Source organism: Nicotiana sylvestris, chromosome 12, assembly GCF_000393655.2.
Source record: "Nicotiana sylvestris chromosome 12, ASM39365v2, whole genome shotgun sequence".
Taxonomy (NCBI): domain Eukaryota; kingdom Viridiplantae; phylum Streptophyta; class Magnoliopsida; order Solanales; family Solanaceae; genus Nicotiana; species Nicotiana sylvestris.
Window position 1 is genome coordinate 10,622,453 of NC_091068.1, and position 21,993 is coordinate 10,644,445.

Consider the following 21,993-nt stretch of genomic DNA (forward strand, 5'->3'; position numbering starts at 1 on the left):
ACATTACAAGCCTTACACATTTATTTGAAATAACCATCTATTTGAACCATTGTAACCTCTCATGAGCACTTAAATTGTTTATAAACTTGTAAAGGTTAAAGTGTGGGGTGGTTGGTTTGGCTTTTGAGTGGAACTAATTAAATAAGGAGAAATGTGCACTGTTTTGAAAAAGTAAGAGCCACTTGAATTGAAAAAAAAATAGTTGTATTGCTGTGGAAAAAAAATTCCTTGATAAGTGGTGGCTCTTGATGTAAGTGTACTTAAAGAAAAATGGGGTAATATACATTGATATGAAGGTGGAGTTTTGGTTTGACATAAGTATGGGGTTTGAATGTTAAAGTATATGTATTAAAGTGCTTACGGAGGTGTAGTCACTCTTATATCTAAATGTATCCTACCCGTCTCGTAGCCTATATTATAACCAAATAAAGTCCTAGTTGATCCTAGATTGAATGAGTTTTATTAGTGGAGTAATACACTACGGGCAAACTTATGGTGCAACTTTTGTGGCATGTGAATATTATTTCTGAGAGTGAGTGAATTCTTTCTATTTTGAGTTCCTAAGTGTTCTTAAATTTTATTGTGTGGAACTACTCTCTTTTGTTGTGTGGGCACTTGATTCATGAAGGAAAGGTAATGTCAGTGACCTCTATGTTAGAGTAAGTAGGTGAATTGTGAATAATGCGTGGTACTTGTGAGTCAAATCTTGAGGTGAAGATGTTACGCTTTTGTGCTTAGTCTATTTTAAATATTCTTGGTGTGATGAGTTGGGAAAATTGTTTAAAAAGGTCGTGTCAATATAAAGTGTAGTTTGATTGCTCGAGGAAGAGCAATGGTTTAAGTGTGGGGTGTTGATGATCGGCTATAATTACGTTCTTTAGTCGATTATTACACTCTAATTTACTGCACTTTAGTTGAGTTTGCGCTTTAATCGCTAGTGTTTTGCACTAACGGTGTGTTTTATTCCTTGTAGGAGTGATTTCGAGCTATATAGATGTTATAGAATGAATTCAAGTGATTTGGAGCTTTGAAGTCTGAGTAAAAGCCCAAGTAATTAAGCCGGGAACGTATTCGGGGATCAACGGATGATAAAGCAACAAAACGAAGACTCGAGTAGGCATATTGCGCATGGTCTAGTAAAATACACATAACATTTTGGTCAGAACTCCATTTGGACTTCACAACATACGGTTAGAAAGCTAACTTAATGGGCTACAACTTTCATGTTTTACGTTTTTTCAAATTCTAAACGGAACAGGGTGAAAGGTGCGTTCGAAACCGCGACCGTGGAGCTGAGGCGGGCTGAGGCAGTATACCTGCCATATACCGCGGTTGACCGCGGTTGACCGCGGCCGCGGCAGTCCAGACGTGAAATATTGTCCTTTTTTGAGTAGGAGAAGGTATAATTGTTTGGGCCCGACCCTACTTGGTATATATACATGGAAAAATGGTATTTTTAAGGATTGGACACACTTTTGACATAAAATTAGACCTAAGGAGGCTAAGGAGACGGAGGATTCGACCTAAGGAGTCAAGAACACAATAGGAGCAAGGCGGGGAATTCATCAACGCGTTTTTCCTTCCTCTTCGTATTTTTCATTGTTGGTTATGATTTTTAGTATTGTAGTTTTACATACTATTATGAATAGCTAAATTGTTATCTAGGGTTTTGATAGAACCTTTTGTAGGATAAATTCTTGTTATGTTATTATATAATTGAGCCATTGGATTTCTCTACTTGTTCAACTACGTGTTTATTGTTGTTGATTGACTGGCCATCGATTGGCTGTGCCTATTTATTATGTGTTGCTTGAGAAAGGATACATATTTAGGTGGTTGTTGAACAACGTCACTCTTAACGTATGTGAGAAATCAATACAGCGGGTTTAAAGGTAGGTTTAGAAAAACAAAGCCTTGACGTGGTCATAATGAGCGGTTAGATAAAGCCAACTAGCGTAGTTCCAGAGAATATGTCTAGTAAATTGTTGTAGTTGCTCGAGGGAGAATTACAACACCTAAAGTGCTCATGATCAGTAGAGAATACATTGAAAAAATTATAGGGAACATAGCTAGAAGGATTCCGACAATTGGAAAAATCATAACTCTAGACCTCCTTAGTTTAGTCTCCAATCCTTTGTCTCGTTAGTTGATAATTTTACCGTTTTCTAGTATTTGCTAGTTAATTAGTTAGAAATATAAATCTCAATCTTTATAATTTAGAAAATTGTTCAAACTTGTCTTTTTAGTGATATTAAACAGATATAGTTAAGCCTTAGTTTTCTGTGGGATTCGACTCCGGACTTTTAGACCGGATTATATTTGCAGCGACCGCTTATCCTTTTTAGGACTACAGTTTGGCGTGATCAGGGGGAAAAGAGCCATAGGCGCGATCAGACTGGAAATCACTATTGAAGATATGCAATCAAGTGCATGGCTGCATGTGATCGACGCGAAGACTTCATACATTGTTTTGCTTGGGAGGCCTTGGATATATGAGAATAAAGTAGTTCCATCTACCTACCATCAATGTTTAAAATACTACGAGGGTGAAGTCGAGAAGACTGTAGTTGCTGATGATGAGCCATTCACTGAGGCTGAGTCACACTTCGCCGATGCAAAGTTCTACTTGAAGAACCGCATTGTGAAGGAGCTGAAAGCTGATGATGGCATGAAAAGCAAGAATAAAGAGCCCTCAACTAAAATAGAAGAGGTGACTACTGGTGAAGCCAAAGCTGCTAGTAAGGAGGTACAACCCAACGCGAATAAGTCTTATAGAGGGAATGTTACGTCTTGTGGCAAGAAAGTAAGTCCGACACTCCAATATATCCCTAAAAGGAAGAAAGATGAAAGTGAATCATCTAATCGCCAAGCCAACATGCTAAAGGAGTTAACTCTTCCGGTCAAACGAATTGAGGCAGTAAAGTTGTCCTCAATGCCATTTGCAGGGTTTGTAGCCCAAAATCGTTTGCAGAATGTGGCACTCCCTACAAAGCGAACAGATGAAGGTTTTGACCCTAACGCTTACAAGCTATTTGCAAAAGCTGGATACAATCCCAATGAGCCGTCAAAGTTAGGGAAGCTCCCATCGGAAGCTGCAACGAGGCAACCACGTGAAGGTTTGGGATACAAGCAATCGTCACCATTGCGCATCTCAATAAGAAGGGCGAGCAACAACTACATCATTGTAGAAGATGAATCAGCCGCTTCTAACAAGCCTTCTGTCTTTGATCGACTTAGAAGATCACATGTGAGGACCTCCGTGTTTGAAAGATTGGGTCCACTAAAGAAGGGGAACAAGTTCCGGAGAAATTCTCAAAGCATAAGGACACCCGCTTCACCCAAAATCCATGAGATCTCTAAGGATTTCCAAAGTTTGGTTCCTTATAGAATGAGGCGACAAACAAAACTTGTGGTTTCATGTAAAGAAGTACTGAAGGTAAAACCATATACTGTGGTCTATACTAAGGAACACGATGAAGACAAAGAGAGTGTGGGTTCTTCGTATCATGTTACTGTACAAGTCGAGAATGGCATTCCATATTCAATGGAAGATAATGCAGAATTGGAGGATGTTTCGCCATGTTATCACATATCCTTCAATAATGGGGACCCTCAAGAAGATGAAGATGCGAAAGATGCTCCACCTGAACTTGAAGAAGGAGTGAAGACGACAGTTGATGCCTTAAGAGAAGTTAACCTTGGCACCGATGAAGAACCAAGACCCACCTACCTAAGTGCTTTACTTGAAGATGACGAAGAGAGCACTTATATTGAATTACTCAAAGAGTTCAGGGATGTATTTGCTTGGAGTTACAAAGAGATGCCTGGCTTGGACCCGAAAGTAGTAGTCCATCACCTTGCAGTCAAAAATGGTGCTCGTCTTGTTAAACAAGCTCAAAGGAATTTTAGGCCGGACTTGGTTCCCTTGATTGAAACAGAAGTTAACAAACTCATCGAAGCTGGATTTATTCGTGAAGTTAAGTACCCAACATGGGTTTCAAGTATTGTCCCTGTAAGGAAGAAAAATGGCCAGATTCGAGTGTGCGTTGACTTTAGGGATCTTAACAATGCGTGTCCTAAAGATGAGTTCCCGCTTCCCATTCCAGAACTGATGATCAATGCTACTACTGGGTACGAGGCAATATCATTTATGGACGGTTCGTCGGGCTATAACCAAATACGCATGGCACCAAAGGATGAAGAGCTTACTGCATTCCGTACCCCAAAGGGTATTTGTTGCTACAAGGTAATGCCTTTTGGCTTGAAGAACGCTGGTGCTACTTACCAAAGGGCTATGCAGAATATTTTCGACGATCTTCTCCATAAGAATGTCGAATGCTATGTTGATGACTTGGTGAAGAAATCAAGAGAGAAGGGCGACCACATGAAAGACTTGAGGATGGTATTTGAATTTCTCCGGAGATACCAACTTAGGATGAATCCATTGAAATGTGCCTTTGGAGTTACTTCTGGAAAGTTCCTTGGTTTCATTGTCCGACATCGAGGGATCGAAATTGATCAAGCCAAAGTGGATGCCATTTTGAAAATGCCTGAGCCTCGAGATATCCATGAATTGAAAAGTCTGCAAGGAAAGCTAGCATACCTTAGAAGATTCATATCAAACCTGGCTGGGAGGTGCCAACCGTTTCGTCACCTCATGAAGAAAGGCATTCCTTTCAAGTTGGACCAAGCTTGTAGCAATGCCTTCGAAAGTATCAAAACCTACTTAATGAAGCCTCCAGTTTTAGCAGCTCCTATACCTGGAAAGCCGTTGATACTATACATTGCGGCACAGGAAAGGTCTGTTGGAGCACTGTTGGCCCAAGAAAATAGTGAGGGGAAAGAAAGCTCTCTTTACTACTTGAGCAGGATGATGACACCTAACGAGTTGAATTATTCGCCAATTGAAAAGTTGTGCTTGGCGCTAGTCTTCTCAATTCAAAAGTTGAAGCACTACTTTCAAGCTCATGTTGTCCGTCTTGTTTCTAAAGCAAACCCCATCAAGTTCGTGATGTCAAAACCTATTCTTAGTGATCGACTAGCGAGATGGTACCTCCAATTTCAACAATTCGAGATTTTGTACATCCCTCAAAAGGCTGTAAAAGGACAAGCATTGGCAGACTTCTTGGCAGATCATCCGATACCTGATGACTGGGAGCTAACTAATGAACTACCTGATGAGGACGCAATGGTCGTTGAAGTTCAACCTCCATAAAAGATGTACTTTGATGGTGCTGCGCATCGTGGGGGAGCCGGGGCTGGCGTAGTATTTGTCAATCCCCAAGGTGAAGTCTTGCCCTACTTCTTCACCTTGACACAACTCTGTTCCAACAATGTTGCTGAATATCAAGCATTAATACTTGGGCTTGAAATGGCCGTTGATATGAAGCAATTGCAATTACAAGTCTTTGGTGACTCCCAGTTAGTGGTCAATCAGCTTTAGGGTAGTTACAAGGTCAAGAAGCCTGAACTACGCCCATATCATGATTACGCTAAAAAGTTGATGGGGTGGCTCGGTGATATGACTATTCAGCATGTGCCAAGGAAAGAAAATAAGAAGGCTGATGCTTTAGCTGCCCTAGCTTCATCATTATCCCTGCCCGACTAAGCGCAAGTTACCGTCTGCCAAAAATGGGTAGTACCGCTGCCAAATGAGGCTGAAGGTGAAGAAAACGAACTCAAGCCTCTTGTTGCTGTTTCTGAAGTTGAGAAAGAAGAATGGCGACAACCCATTATCGACTACTTATGCTATGGGATACTTCCAGAAAATCCGAGGAGGAGGACTGAAATCCGTCGTTGTGCACCTCGCTTCCTTTACTACAAGGATACTCTATACAGAAGGTCGTTCGAGAGAGTACTCTTGTGATGCCTAGGAGAAGAAAAAGTGCTCCAAGCTTTGCAAGAGACACATTCTGGGGTATGTGGGTCATACCAGTCTGGACCAAAGCTCCACTTTCATATAAAAAGGATGGGATATTATTGGCCAACGATGGTAAAAGATTGCTTGGACTACGCCCGAAGATGCAAGGCTTGTCAATTCCATGCGAATTTTATTAATCAACCTCCTGAAGTGTTGCACCCGACTATTGCATCCTGGCCATTTGACGCTTGGGGATTGGATATTGTTGGACCACTGCCAAAGTCCTCTGGTGGCCACCTATACATCTTGGCTGCAACTGACTACTTCTCAAAATGGGCTGAAGTTGTTGCTCTTAAAGAGGTAAAGAAGGAAAATGTTGCAAGTTTCATCCGAGTAAACATCATCTATCACTTTGTCATTCCCCGTTACATAATAACGGATAATGGCAAGCCGTTCGACAATAGGTTGATGAATAAGATTTTTGAGCTCTTTGGCTTTAAGCAACGTAACTCTTCGATGTACAATGCTGCCGCCAATGGTCTAGCTGAGGCATTCAACAAGACTCTATGCAACTTGTTAAAGAAAGTCGTCTCAAAATCCAAACGAGATAGGAATGACCGTATGGAAGAAGCTCTATGGGCATATAGGACGACTCACCGCACGCCGACACAGGCGACTCCTTATTCACTCGTTTATGGAGTCGAAGCCGTCTTGCCACTTGAGCGTCAAATACCTTCGTTACGACTGGCTATTCAAGAAGGGATCACTGATGAACAAAATGCTCGACTTCGGTTAGCAGAGTTGGAAGCTCTTGATGAAAAGAGATTGGAAGCTCAATAGAGTCTTGAATGTTATCAAGCTCGATTATCTCGCGCCTTCAATAAAAGAGTTCGCCCGAGATCCTTTCAAGTAAGAGATCAAGTCCTTGCCGTACAAAGACCCATAATTACTTCCCACAAACCTGTAGGGAAGTTCACTTCAAAATGGGATGGGCCATATGTCGTACAAGAAGCTTACTCAAGTGGGGCTTACAAGCTGGTTGATGTAGATGTTATAAGGATCGGCCCTATCAATGGCAAGTTTTTGAAGAAGTATTATCCTTGAAGTTGCAATGCTCCTCGATGTACGAGCCTAAACTGCAAGTCATGACACTCCTTGATGCACGAGCCTAAACTGCATGTTGCAACACTCCTGGCCCGCAAGAGTATAAACTGTGTACGACCCAAAAAAAGTCTGCTAGGTTGAAAATCTCGAAAGAGGCGGCCTAGGCAAAAGTTAAGATGTAAAAAAAAAATCTACCCAGTCTGAACTATGGTATGACTTGATCCTCTTCACTGAGGTACGTAGGCAGCTTAGAGTTTCATTCTAAGTTCAGTCGCATAAGTTCAAAAGATACATATTGCCCCAATTGTTGTTCGAATGGAGTATGAAGGAATGTAAGATCAAGCTGAAATGCCATCCTCCTACTGAACTTTGACCTCATTTGATTTAAAGAGGGCAACCCTTCATGGTAAATTGATATCTTCAATGGGCCGATTTTAGGAGGATGTCAAGTATTTGCATTGAAGTCCATGGATTCTCTATGTCTTCAGGTTCGCCAAACCTTCAATTTTGTTGGTCTCCAAGTCCGCCCTCTACCTTATAAAAAAGGAGAAGAGAAGAGAGACATCAAAAGGAAACACAAGTATAAGGAAAGGATTGCTTGGCACAACGTCTCAAATTCAGTGAGACTTGAAGTCAAGATATTTGTGAGAATATGACTCTTAAATTTCGATTGATGGCAAGTAAGACATCTTCCGATCTTGAGGCTTCCATTCCAAAATATGAATTTTGGGTGAGACTGTGCAAATCTGGAATTGATAGCGTGGTGTAATATAAAGTTGATTTCAAAATATTATCTAGGATGATTCTGAAGTTGTTTGATTGAGAATTTTGGGTATATCCTAGATCGTGAAATCTAGTTTTCAAGAAATCAAACGGTTTGTAATTTTGACATTCTTACACCAAGTTATGATTTTTTTTGTGAGACAGCGCAAATTTGGGATTGGTAGCGTGGTGCAATATAAAGTTGATTTTAAAATATTATTTGGGACGATTCTGAAGTTGTTTGATTTAGAATTTTGGATATGCTCTAGATCTTGAAGTCTAGTTTTCTTGAAATCAAACGGTTTGCAGTTTCGATATTTTTACACCGAGATATGAATTTTTTTGGTGAGACTGCACAAATCTGAAATTTTCAACGTGGTGGAATCTAAAGTTAGTTTCAAAATATTATTTGGGGCGATTCTGAATTTTGGATATATTTTAGATATTGAAGTCTAATTTTCGAAAAATCAAATGGTTCATTATTTGGACTCTCCCACGACAAGATATGAATCTTTCGTTACAAGTGCGTAAAGCAGAAAATTATGCAACTAAGATAAATGTCGGGTAATATAAAGCAAACGAGAAGCGATCTTATTTAAGACGAAATAAATATCCACTAGGTCAACCTAATATAAAGATAAAAGGGGAGATAATGCTAACAGCCTAATCTAAACAAAATTTGTAGTTGATCAATTCTTGACAGCTAATCTCCAGGTTCTTCTTCTTCTCCTCCAAATTGGCCGAATCATCAACTGTCAACAAATTTACGTTGTCATATGAAGAGACCTTAGTCTCGGCAGTTGAAATTTGTTCCTGAATCTCTTCAACCTCCTTTTGAGTCGCTTCTATAACACCTTCGAGGTTCTCCCTCTCTTGTTGTAATGTTTGTAACTTCTTCACGACTCTCTTCAACTTCTTTTCACTAGAGGAAACTTTCTTGACTTTCTCACTTGCTTCAAGTTTGAACGATTCGAGACGCTCTTTAGCTTTGGAAATCAGCTCTAGCTTCTCATCTTCACTCGTCTTATCAGCCATATTGGATCGCTCTTGGTCATATAATGCGGCAAGTTCAAAAAGAGAATTTAGTAAACCTTCTAATGGAGAAAGATCTAAAATATTCGTCTTCTTCATATCCTCAAAAATCTCAATGATTTGCTCCCTATAAGATGAGAACAATTCCGGACGAGTTTTGGAGAGCCTATTGCAAATATCCTCCCGAAGTCCTAAGATGAATTCCTTTTTGCAATTGAAAACAATGCTTTTTCCTTCAAATATAGATACCGCCGTATTTGTCATTGGTGAAATGCGAGTTATCTCATTTAGAGTTTGTCTTTTTAGGGATTCGTCATGAGGAAAAGATGATGCCTTTGAAGATGACTTCACTTTACACATAGGCCCTCCAATAGATTCATCACTCACTTGCGGCTTGTCGCATGGGGATACCATCGGATGCCCAATGGTGTTTAACTACATAAAGAAAAGGCAAAGAAAGTAAGTAATTTATAGTGAAGCTACTCATGAAAAAAAGAAGGGAAAGGGCGAGGTGATTGTATTTTACCTCTTTGTTACAAGCTGTATGCATTCTTGAGGGACTATCAACACTTTGAACCTCTACGATCTCTACTGGGTTAGGCCGTTTCCTTTTCCAATTTTGATCTTCATTGGTACTCTAGCTTGTATCTTGAGGAACACGCGTGTTAAATGGAAAAACTGGAGGGTGTTTCTCTATAGCTGTAGAAGTGCACACCACTTCTTTCAAACCTGCCTTTGAGGATTTAAGCTTCCTTTTTTTATGTTGCATAACTACTTTTGGGATTGGAGTTGGTGTTTTTTTAACTTTTGGGAGTGTCTTTCCAACACCTTGATCTTCCCCTCCTAAAGAAGTTGTAGAATTTAGCCCAACATTGTCTACCAAAGCTTGTAAGTTATTCTCGAGAAACTTCCCATGCGCTTTCTCCCACCAAGACATATAATTAGTGGAGAAAGGCTTCTCCATAGGATCTCCCATTGGGGGAAAAACTGCACGTGACATAGATTGATACAGTGTGCAAATCCTCCAAAGTCTGATTCCTTCATCTAGAGAGGTGTCACGGATATCGTTCTCCAAGAAACCGGGGACGTTTTGGTAAAATCCAAATTGACGACCAAACCGATGTGGGCTATATGGCTCGATGGTGAATGAGTTACCATACCTCAAAGGGAGGTAATTAAAACATAAGCTCATGAAGTAATTTGACTCCAACTCTTGAGGGTCATCGTTATCCACGTAATAATAAGGACGGGAATTGGTTAACATTGTTGGTGTCCAAACTATATTCTCCCCATCGTGGATGTGTTTTCTTCCATCCTTCTCGTCAAAGTACCTTGCAGCCCCCTCTCCTGAGTATGCCACCATCAAAGGGACAGACGGACCCTTAGCAAGTGGATAGTGGGTTTTGAAGTAATGTGCAAGCCAGCCGTAAACATAATGAAGGGAAAAGAAACTTTGACCTGATCAAGTTGGGAAGAACGCGAAATCTTATTCAAACCATGATAAATACTCGCCAAATCTGGGACTACAAGGCTAATCTTTCGCCCGCCTGCCATCATGCTTGCCATCTTAAATGTCTCAGGACGAATGGAATTTTCTACCTTGGGGAACACAAAGGCACATAGCCAAATTGATAAGAATGCCGCTACATATGTTTCATCTTTCTTGTTAGACCTCACCCTAAGCTTGGAGAATATAGTTTCTTGATCACTCGACCACCTCGTCGTCTCGGGAATAACTCCGTTAGGATTATGTATTGACTTTAGGCGTGCGGATTTCTTTTCCTTTCGTAGTGGGGCAGGTCTATTTATTAAAGTTTTTTTATACCAAAAACTTGTCCACTTGCTGAAGGAGACCTTTTGGGTAGCACCCGTACCTTCCTTAAGATGATGAAATGCAGCAAATAAATACTCGCAAGATCGAGGAATAAATCTAATTTGTTTTTCATCCAAACCGATGAGCACTCTTGTCTTAGGTACCGCTTCTTCGTACGGAGAACCCGCAATGGGCAAACCCCCAAGGATATGTAAGTCCCAAAGAGATATAGATAGCTCCCCAGCTGATGTAAGAAGTGTGTTCTTCTTGGGGCACCAAGCCTCACAAAATGCTTGCAAAATGTTAGAGTTTCGATCATAAGTGAAAAGTGAGGCATAGACAGCATCGTAAATCTTTATTGTACTCAGAGTTTGTTGGCTTCCACCAAGTACGTCTTCATCCCATTCCCAATATCCTGGGATATGACGATACTTGCCCTCGATTGTTGTTGTGTTTCCCCAATGTACTTCGCCTTGAATTATGTGACTCCCTAAGTTTGGAAGGGTGCTAGCAATATTTACATGGCGATGGATTGGCGCTTGGAGAGACCACATCTTGGATAATGGATTAGAAATCGATTTGTGCTCCAAGGTCCAGTTTTCTACATAAATGGAGTTCCTTAGAGGAGGCCATGAGGCTGCATATCGGCCAGCTTGTGAGGTGTGAACCAAAAGCTTTATTTGTTCTATGCCATCTTCAGTCTCGATGATGAGATATCTAAGTTTGGAGGAAGGTGAAGTATAGTCCCTGAAATTTGCCATCTCTTCGTGCTAAAAAAAGAAAGAAAGAAAAGAGGGATCATCAAAGTCCAAATCAAGAATACTAGAATGGGTACAAAGGTCTAAATGGATGAAATGCTCTCCGGTAATCGGGCCACATTGAGAGTAATCTCTTCGGTAGTCGGGCCAGTTTGAGAGTAATCTCTCCGGTAGTCGGGCCATTTTGAGAGTAATCTCTCCGGTAGTCGGGCCACATTGAGAGTAATCTCTCCGGTAGTCGGGCCATTTTGCGAGTAATCTCTCCGGTAGTCGGGCCACATTGAGAGTAATCTCTCCGGTAGTCGGGCCATTTTGAGAGTAATCTCTCCGGTAGTCGGGCCACATTGAGAGTAATCTCTCCGGTAGTCGGGCCATTTTGAGAGTAATCTCTCCGGTAGTCGGTCCACATTGAGAGTAATCTCTCCGGTAGTCGGGCCATGAAAGTAATCCCTCCGATATTTGGGCAGGGATGAGTATTCATCCCCTCACACCCCAAGATTGTCTTCTTCATGCGTGGATCATCTTGTTGAACAAGAACAAATCCTTCTCGTTTGACCTACAAAAAAATGATAAAACAAAAAAAAAGCAAAAAAAAAAAGAAGAAAAAGAAATTACCTCAAATACTAGCACTTTCCGATCGTTAAAGAAACGAACTCAAGAGCAGCTTGAAGATGCCGATAGCTGATTGATACTCAAAATATATGAGAATATGGGGTTTATATAGATTCTTCAAAGTGGATGTGGGAAAATAAATGCCGATGTGGGATGGTTGTAATCGAACTCCAAAAAGAATTCATATTGTAAGAATGATTCTCCTATTTGGGCAAGGTTACTGTGAGGCGGTGATTTATTTATGCCATGCCAAGCAAAGCTATCAAAGCTATTATACTGCCAATGGGATTCTAGTATACTAATCCGAGGTGCACACGACTCACGTAAAAGTAGGTGCACATAACTTTGACTCTTTAGACTTTGCTAGAAATTAATCCATAAGTGCTTCATATTTAGTATATGGAATTAATGAATTAATGAATGAGATATATACTCTAAATGGATACTAGAAGGCCCAAAATTCAGCACAGTGTGTGATTTGCTTGACTTGGCATGGATTACAATGCAATTTCAATTGAAAAGAAAGTGATAGTCAAAGGATATGCATGTCCAACTTCAATGGGCAAATGAAACCATTTTGTTGTATTCCTGAATTAAAATGCTACTTTAGAAGTAAAACTTAATAAATTGAACGGTCCAATCGTCCTAAGCTTTGAAGACGATTCGAGTTTGTGAAAAAAATGATATTTTTATCCAAGCTACCAGCAAATGGAAATATGTCTAAATTAGTTCGTACTTCTAGACGGGATTCGGTTTCAACGAGTCTACACCTCGACAAGTCTTGAAGTAGGGGGCATTTGTAGGCATATAAAATTTATTGAATTTAAATTCAATAAGTAATTTGGATTATATTTTAAATTCAAGATATATTGGTCCAAATAAATATTATGGGCTAATATAATTGACCTAATTATATAAGTCCAATAAATATGGATTAAATAAATAAGTCTTAATCCATTGGGCTATTTATTTAATCCATTGGGCTAGCCCATTCAAATTGGGTTAAAGTGATGAGCCCACTTCATTAAACCCAAGATGTTATCTTTCTAGAGGCCCAGTTTGGTGCCACGTGTCAAATGACGTGGCGGACCAAGTCAAGCGGAAGAGCCAATAGGATCACGTCACGTGTCAAAATGACAAGGCATGCCCAGTCACACTGAAAGGCCAATAAAATCGCGCCACGTGTGCAAGTGACATGTTCTGGCCAATCAAATGCGGCCATGCCACACTTCAATTTGATTGGTCGGAAAGAGTTTGTTCTTATCACAACTCTTCCCTCCCACAACTATAAATAGGGGTCTTCATAACCCAGAAAAGGGAACCAGAAGTTATAACAAGAAGCAAGAGAGAGCTCGTGGATCAAACACCACAAATTTCTCTACAAGTTTCAGGCTTCAAGCAATCAAGTTCAAGTTCAAGAAATCAAGTTCAAGTTCAAGAACGAAGAACAAATCAAGTATTCAAGCTCAAAAACGAAGAACAATTTGAGTACTCAAGATCAAGAACGAAGTCAAATCAAATACAAGAAGTTCAAGATCAAGGCTACTTGTTCGTGATAAAATTCGTGGCAACAATCAAAGTGTTCGTGACGGATAAATCAAATTCAAATTCAAGATAAAGCTCAAAGGCCCTTGAATTTGTACAAGAAAAGTAGAATCATAGGAATCATAGAGATTGTAACGCTCAAATATTCGAAATAAAATACTACGATTGTTGCAATATCTTCGGTCTTGATTTTATTTTCTCGAAGCAAATTTATTGTCTACACTATCACAGGAATAAGAGCTATGATTGTAGACTTGAGTTGCTTGAGGAACTTGCCATTGTGAAAAAATTCTATAACTGCCTCTGTGATCTCCTGCCCCACTATAGGCCAAGCAACCTTATAGAAACCACTCCCAAAGTCATATGGTCCTGGGCTCTTGTTACTGTCAATATGGAGCACCGCCTCTTTAACTTCCTTATCCACAACTGGCATTAGCAACTCCACATGTTGAGCAGTTGACAAAGTGGGCCCATTTTTTAGAATGCTAGTAAAATCTTGGACTCTAGAGGTAGACTTCCTTCCTAATAATTCAGAATAGTAATCCACAAACAAGTTTGCAATAGTCCCTGGATCAGTTTGCCATGTGCCTGTGTCATCCTTAAGTTGCATTGTGGCTTGTTTCAGCTTCCTATGCTTTATAATTGAGTAGAAATATTGTATGTTATCATCTCCTAGCTTAATCCACGTAGATTTACTTCTTTGTTGTAGATACATTTTTGCCAAATATGAAGACTGTTTGAATTTCTGATAACCCAAGAATTCAGCCTGTTGAACCTCTTTATTTGAGGGATCCCTTTGAAGTTTCAACTGACTTTGCTTAAGCAACTTCCTATCTTCTTCTGCTTCTCTCACAATATCATGAGAATAGTATGACTTCAGAACCTTCAGCTTCTTCTTAAGTAGCTTCAACTTCTTCACTACTTGATACATTTTGCAGCCCTCAATACTGTCAGCCCACTCTTCTCTTACGATTATATTAAATTGTGGATGTTAAGCCCGCATGTTACAGAATTGAAATGATTTTTTGAACTCAATTATCTCCTTTACCAGTGATACTTTTGCAGGACAGTGGTCATTGATTCCTTTTGGGAGAAATATGACCCGACATGCTGGCATTACATCTAGCCACTCCTCATTTATGAACACTCAATCAATCTTTGAGAATATCCTTTGTTCTTCATGTTTGTCATTCCAAGTGTACCTATTGCCTTGTGCTGGTAACTCCAATAAGCCACATTCTACTACACAGTTGTGGAAATCTTTCACTTCTGCCCAAGTCACAGGGTTTCTTCCTATTATGTCTTCTGTTTTAAGGATTGAGTTAAAATCCCTTAAAATCATCCAAGGCCTTGTACATCCCCTGCTATGAGATACTAACTTATCCCACAGGTCCTTCCTCTCTTCTCTAGTATTTAATGCATAGACATAACACAATTCAAATGTCATTTGAAGAGGAATGTGATGAACTTCACACTTGATTACTTGAGCTAACATACTCATAAGAATGACCTTGTAGTAATCAGGTCTCCAAGTAATCCAAATTCTACCATTATAATGGTACTCAAGGTTTGTAAGGTACTTCCATCCCACAAACATGTTATTTGCTAGCTTCTCAATTCTGTTACTTTTTATTTTGGTTTCTAATAGACCAACCAACCCCACTCTTTCCTCATTGCAAAGGAGTTTAACCTCTTTTTGCTTATTAGGAATATGAATCCCCTAACATTCCAACTTAACATATTAACGATCCCTAAGGGGATGATTTTTTTAGCCTCCCTTATTTATGTTACTCCCTCCTTTTTTGTTATGTTGACCTCTTTACTGTGCAGGACTTGAAAAGAATTTGAGTTCTCAACTTGTTGCTGCTTTTGTTATGGTTTTCCTACTTTCAATGGGGTCTGCCAGCTTGTAATATCCCTTGCTTTTACTTCCCTGATTGTCTCACCACCATTTGCTCTCTATAATCATCAGTTCTGGTACTTGTTTCCTCCTTCCTTTGTTCAAAGTTCACCGGAATTTGTTCATTGCTCTTATTATTTTTGGGTTCTGTTTGTGCCACATTGTTCATCTCCTTATGTTGTTCTGCATTTTCCATTGCCAGTTTCTTCTTGATCCTACAAACTTCCTCTGCATGCCCATATTTAGAGCAATAACTGCACAAAATTGGCTTCCAGTCATAGATGACTTTTTGTTTGATTAACTTGCTTCTTTCATTCCGAAAGAGAACTACATCTGGTCGTTTTGCATTCATTCCTACCTCAACTAGCAACCTTGCAAAATTCATTCCATTCCTCTTTTCTATATTTTGGTCCACCATAATATGTTTCCCTACTAAGCTGCCTATCTTGCTCAAACCTTTCTTATTCCAATATTTGAAGTCCAGTCCAGGAAACTTAATCCAAAATGGAACTGTTAGCAATTCCTCTCTGCTGAATCCAAATTCAGGTGTCCAAGCCTTTACAATGAATGGTTTCATGTCAAAATGGCAAAGCAACATGGTATTCACTACATATTTCTTTTGTACTAGCTTACACTTCTCAAATTACAATATATATTTCATTGTATACCAAAGAGGATGAACACACATGTTGTCGGAGTAAAATGGAAGTTTCTCTACCTCGGACTGCCATGTTGCATATCAAAATGCTCCTCCTCTTGCACATTAAACAAGTTTTACAATTAACATTAACTGTCATGTCAATTGTGATATATATACACCAAAAAAAAATGTGATATATATGACAATTCCGATTTATAAGTAGCATTCGACAACAACGATTTAATTATAAGTCGCATTGGGTTATAGCGATTCGAATTTGTCAATTGATATTTATAAGTCACATTTGGTAATTGCATGCATAAGTCGCCCAATTGCGATATACAGTCCATTTAAGCCGCTCAATTTTTTTCGCTCGCTTACATTGTTACTCCCTCTATTCCAGTTTATGTGAACCTTTTCTTTTTTGGTCTGTTCCAAAAAGAATGACCCTTTCTAAATTTGGTAACAATTTAGCTTAAACTTACAATTCTACCCTTAATGAGAAGCTTTTATAACCACACAAATACTCTGGGTCCCTTTTTGACTTGTTTAGGACCACAAATTCTAAAACTCTTCATTTTTTCTTAAGCTCCATGCTCAGCCAAACAGGTTCACATAAATTGGAACGTAGGGGGTATATTTTATTAATTGCTCAGAAAAGTGAATAAGGAATATGTGAAAGCCGTGATTACCTTAATGAGTAACTGAAGTTTTGAACTCCCTACAACATAAGGTATTTATAGCTACGAAATCTCAGCTATGAATTTAAAAATCGTGGCTAATACCGAACAATAGCCACAAGAATTAGAATTTCCTGGCTATTTACAAATTCGTAAAATTTGCTAGCCACGAAATTAAATTCGAAAAGCTAATTCCTTATTTTTGCTATAATTGCTAACAATCGTAGCAATAATTGCCTAAATAGCTATAAATTTATTGCTACAATAAAATTGCGTAGCTAATTCATACACTTTAACCACTCATTAAAAGTTATTGTAGCAATAGTAACCTTTTAGCCACAATAAATTATTTAAATAAAATATTATAGCTAAATAAATACATTTGCTTTGAATTATAAAAAATTGTGGCAATAGGTAAATGATCTAGCCACAGATTTATTGCTATGACAAAATTATTGTATTGTTAGTTTTTGCTACAAACTGAAAGTTATTGTAGCAAAAGTAACTTTTAACCATAATAAATTATTTAAAATACAATATTATAGCTAGATAAATATTTTTGCTTCAAGTTCTAAAAAATAACGACAATAATTGGCTTAATAGCTATAATTTTTTTTAATACAGACTGGTCTAGCCACAAATTTATTGCTCTGATAAAATTTCGTAGCCAATCATTAGCTTTTGCCACAAGCTGAAACTTTCTATAGTAATAATAACCTTAAAGGCCTATGAAATTATTCGAAACAAAATCTTGTAGCTAATAATGAGTATTTTTGCTTCAAACTAGAAAGAAAATAAAAATAGTTGGCTTAAAAAAAATGAAAATAGTTGCCATGACAAAAATAATGAATATTTTTGCTCGATTATGAAAATCATGACAAGAGTTGTCTAACAATATTAGGTAACAAAATCGTGGACAATGGCTATTTAAACATTCTGCCCAGGCATTCAAATCCTTCTTCGCGAATGCGGTCAAAGCCTCGCGTTCGCGAAGCACAAACTTAAGTTGACCAAATTTTCCTCCTTCGCAAACGCGTCTGACCTCTCGCGAACACGATGCCTCCAGACTCCAACCTTCGCGAATGTGGCTCCCCTTCTCGCGAAGGCAATGCTCAATGGCCCAGCCCTACACGAACGCGGGACCTCCCTCGCGAACGCGAAGGCCAAACCTTCAGCCTCACGTGCTAACCCTTCGCGAACGCGAGGCTCCACTCGCGAACGCGAAGGCCAATTGTCTGCAACACCCAACAACAGATTTCTGCAACTTTCTAAAACATGAAATGGTCCGATTGACCACCTGAAACTCACCTGAGGCCCCTGGGACCTCAACCAAACATGCTAACATAACCCATAACATCATTAAAACTTTTTTGAATGCTCGAAATGCTCAAAACAACATCAAAACACCAAATTCGCATCGGATTCAAGCCTAAGAATTCCAAAATCTTCTAAATTACGGTTTTGATAAAACAAAAAGTCTACCAAACTATGTCCGAATGACCTGAAATTTTGCACACACATCCCAAATGACAAAACGGAACTATTGCAACTACCGGAATTCCATTCCCACCCTTATATCAAAATCTCACCTATCAACCGGAAAACGCCAAAATTTCAATTTCGCCAATTCGAACCTAAATCTTCTCCGAACCTCCAAAACACATTCCGATCACGCTCCTAAGTCCCAAATCACCTCCCGAAGCTATCCGAACCATCGGAACTCACATCCGAGCCCTTTAACACATAAGTCAACATCCGGTTGACTTTTCCAACTTAAGCTTCCACAAAGGAGACTAAGTGTCTCAAACCTTAACAAAACCTCTCCGAACCCGAGCCAACCAATTCGATCACACATAGAACCGATAAACAAAGCAATAAGAAGCAGAAATGGGAAAAACGGAGCGGTAACTCATGAAACGACCGGCGGATCGTTACAATTACAATAATATAAAATATGAGTTTGATCGAACTCATATTTTATATTATTGCAATGTGCATGTCATATACTCTATTACTTTTAAATAAGTTTACCTTTTTATTTCAAAAAAGTATTCATATTGAGGACTTTAATTGTTGTAGGATATTTATGTATATGGTCCTTAATAATTTTTACATCACTTAATATATATATATATATATATATAAAAGAATATATATGTCATTTTTAAATAAGCGCTCATATATTAAAGAGCTTTGTGAGGGAGGCTTGGTGCATTTAGTTTTGATAAATGACCAAAGGCTCTAATTATATACAAGAAACATATTTAATACTACAAGAAAATAATAAAAATCTTAATGAAAATTGATATTTCGTAGCTGCATAATCACGGATTTACAATGAATTTATGGTTTCATCACTAATTAAAATTTTTATATTGAAATAATAAGTTTTACAATTAATAATAAAATTTATTGCTAATTTTTGCCCCCATATATGATGACAAATTAAATTTAAAAGCAGGATTTTTATCTTAACATTATTGTTTGTATTAACTTTATATAATTTTTTATATCTAGTTACACTAAGATATCAAGTCCATACAAAAGTTAATTATACTGTTATTCTGGTTAAATTAGTATTAGTTGTAAGTTCTAATTTTATTAAAAATATTGAATTACATATAATTAATGTGTGAATAACTAATTATTGAGAATTAAACAAATTAATATATTTAGTCTAGACGATAAAATACATTATGATAAGGTTTTTACAATCTTAATAAATATCATAAATCAAATTATACGTTGAATCATAAAATAAAATTTTAATATCATTCTTATGCATGAAAGAGATCTTGTCTTTCTTGTGAGTATTATTTGTATTTAAGAATAATTATATATTTTCACTATTATTATGCTTATTTTTGAGATTTATTTGTAATTAAAAAAGTTACATATTTTCTCTATTTTTAAGTTTATTTCTATAAAACAAATTAAGAACTTAATATGACTGATATAGGGGTGTATAATAACTTATTTTTTAGTATTAAATGTCATGATTCATATTAAACAAAGTATTACTTTAAAGTTTCAAAACTAATTTAAATAAGTATATAATTATAGTTAGTTCGACTTAAATATATTATATATTAGATTTAAACAATTATGTGCTTGTACTTGATTACTAGTTATATTCAATTTAGATGAGTATAAAAGTTATTGATTTAGTAATATAATACTATTTTAATAACTTAGTAATTATCATAAACCTAACTTAACACTAAAAATTAAGTAGCTAATATTATTGAATTATGAACATATAACAAAACTAACAATATCTTATAAGATGACAAATCTATAAAGAAAATGTATTTAAGAATATTTTTATTTTACTTAAATGTAATATATTTATTCTTTTGTTTATATGTAATTTTCTTACTTTTATTTGAATTTATGGCATTTGAATTTTTTTATTGTATCTATGGTATTAATATTAAGAAGTAAATAAAGCAAAATATATAAGAAGGGGGACGACTCCTAATAAACCTCCAAACCTAAATCTAAACTTCTCCTCTAGGCCGCCACTCTCCCTTTCCGTTTTCTAATTTCTCTCTTCCACACTGGTCGCCGTTACTTAAAGCCGCGAGAAAGACAAAGAGTAGTAAGAGGGTATCCCCACTACTTCTCATTTATGGACAAAATTTTTACCGTGTTGGTTTGTCTCTTAAATCGTAGAGTTTTCTGATTTCCTTACACCTGTTTGAGTTTGGGATTTTAAGTTCAATTTTACGAGTTATTCCAGCAATTTGATAGATATTATGTATTTTTTTTATAAGTAGTAAGTGCGATTTTAAAGATTTGATAGGTTTTGTGCCTTACACCTAATTGACTTGGATTTCTGCTTCAATTGTTTGTTTTTAATCTCTTCTAGTATCAAAGTGCCTTTGAGAAATTTCAATCTCTTCTAGTATCAAAGTGTAAGTTTTACTTCTTTTTTCTTCATCTCCTTAAGTTTTATGATATTTATTTAAATGCTTTTTCTTTTGTCTTCTGTGTTGAAAAAAAGTTTAGATTTTTTTTCACTTGATTCATGGCTAAGTTTTTTCTTTTTTCATAATTTATTAATTTTTTTAATTACTAAACGTAATTGCATCTAATTCGGTATATATTTTGATAATTCAAATAGTATAAGTTTCTCACGAGATCATATTATTTCATTATTTCAGTATAGTGATGATGAAGAGTGCTTCATATATTCTTGGATGCATGAAGATCAAGGGTGCGATGAGGATGGCAACATGAATCATCAAGCAAACACTTACATTCATTTAATGTGAAATTCTGTACATTATTTCTGATTAGTACAAATGTGTATTTTGAAATTCATTTTGTAAATTTTTTTAAATACCAATTTGTGCAGAATAAATTATTTCTCAAGCTTAATATGTTATTAATTTTAATATATTATGTACGGCCACAGAATAATTGGAAAAATTTTAGAAAAAAATCAAATAGCTAAGAAACAGAGGATTTGTGAGAGAAACTTTTGTCACTATAATAAATTAAAATTTTTGTCAAAAAATTAAAATATAGTAAAATAATCTAACCACAAATTTTTTGTATGATTTGTAGCCATGGAACTTTTAGTGCGTAGCTAAACAAAAATATTTTTGCCACGGACGACCCTATGAAAGCAGTTACATATCTAAATTTTCGTGGCAAATAAATTTAAATCTTTTGCCACGCTATAACACTTTGTGGCTACCATATAAAGACAGCTACAGATTTATTTTTCGTGGCAAGAGTATAAAATCATTTGCTATAAATATATTTGTCGTGGCAAAAGTATGAAATTATTTCTATATATATATGGCTACAATACTAAATTTTTGTAGCAGTAAGTATTAATCCTTAGCCACGGACCGTGTAAAGTTTGTAGCTAACTTTTAGCTACGTTACATTTTGCTACGAATGCTACAGAAAAAAATATTGTAGCTAAAGTGTTTAGCCACAAAAATTTTCATAATTAGCTACGTTCTGTTTTGTAGCTATAAATGTATTATGTTGTAATGACTTCTCATCAAATTTAATTTGTACCTATTAATTAACAGCTATTAGTCAGATTACTTGGGAAAAGTGATAAATAATTTGTTACAAATTACAATAGAGGAAAATATACAAATTTTGGAAACTTTACAGCTTTAGTTTGGAAAAAAAACCTAGCTTGTAACTCAAGAAACACGTAATCATACGTACAATTCATACTAATATATAAGTAAAGCAATATCAGTAAGTTACCAAAACAAAAACAAAAACCAGGTTATTACTTACTATTGAGAGCAAGAGA

General features: G+C 37.1%; 2 protein-coding genes across 2 annotated transcripts; both read right to left on the reverse strand.

Annotated features, from left to right (window-relative positions):
- Positions 1 to 8,389: 8,389 nt before the first annotated feature.
- LOC138882668 (WEB family protein At3g02930, chloroplastic-like) lies at positions 8,390 to 9,308 on the reverse strand. Its single transcript, XM_070163278.1, has 2 exons — positions 9,285 to 9,308; positions 8,390 to 9,193 (listed from the first exon to the last, which is right to left on the reverse strand). Exons 1-2 carry the CDS (start codon positions 9,306 to 9,308, stop codon positions 8,390 to 8,392), a joined length of 828 nt encoding a protein of 275 aa, XP_070019379.1.
- A 5,325-nt stretch (positions 9,309 to 14,633) lies between these two features.
- LOC138882669 (uncharacterized) lies at positions 14,634 to 15,984 on the reverse strand. The gene is made up of 2 exons (XM_070163279.1): positions 15,433 to 15,984; positions 14,634 to 15,206 (listed from the first exon to the last, which is right to left on the reverse strand). Exons 1-2 carry the CDS (start codon positions 15,982 to 15,984, stop codon positions 14,634 to 14,636), a joined length of 1,125 nt encoding a protein of 374 aa, XP_070019380.1.
- Positions 15,985 to 21,993: the final 6,009 nt, after the last annotated feature.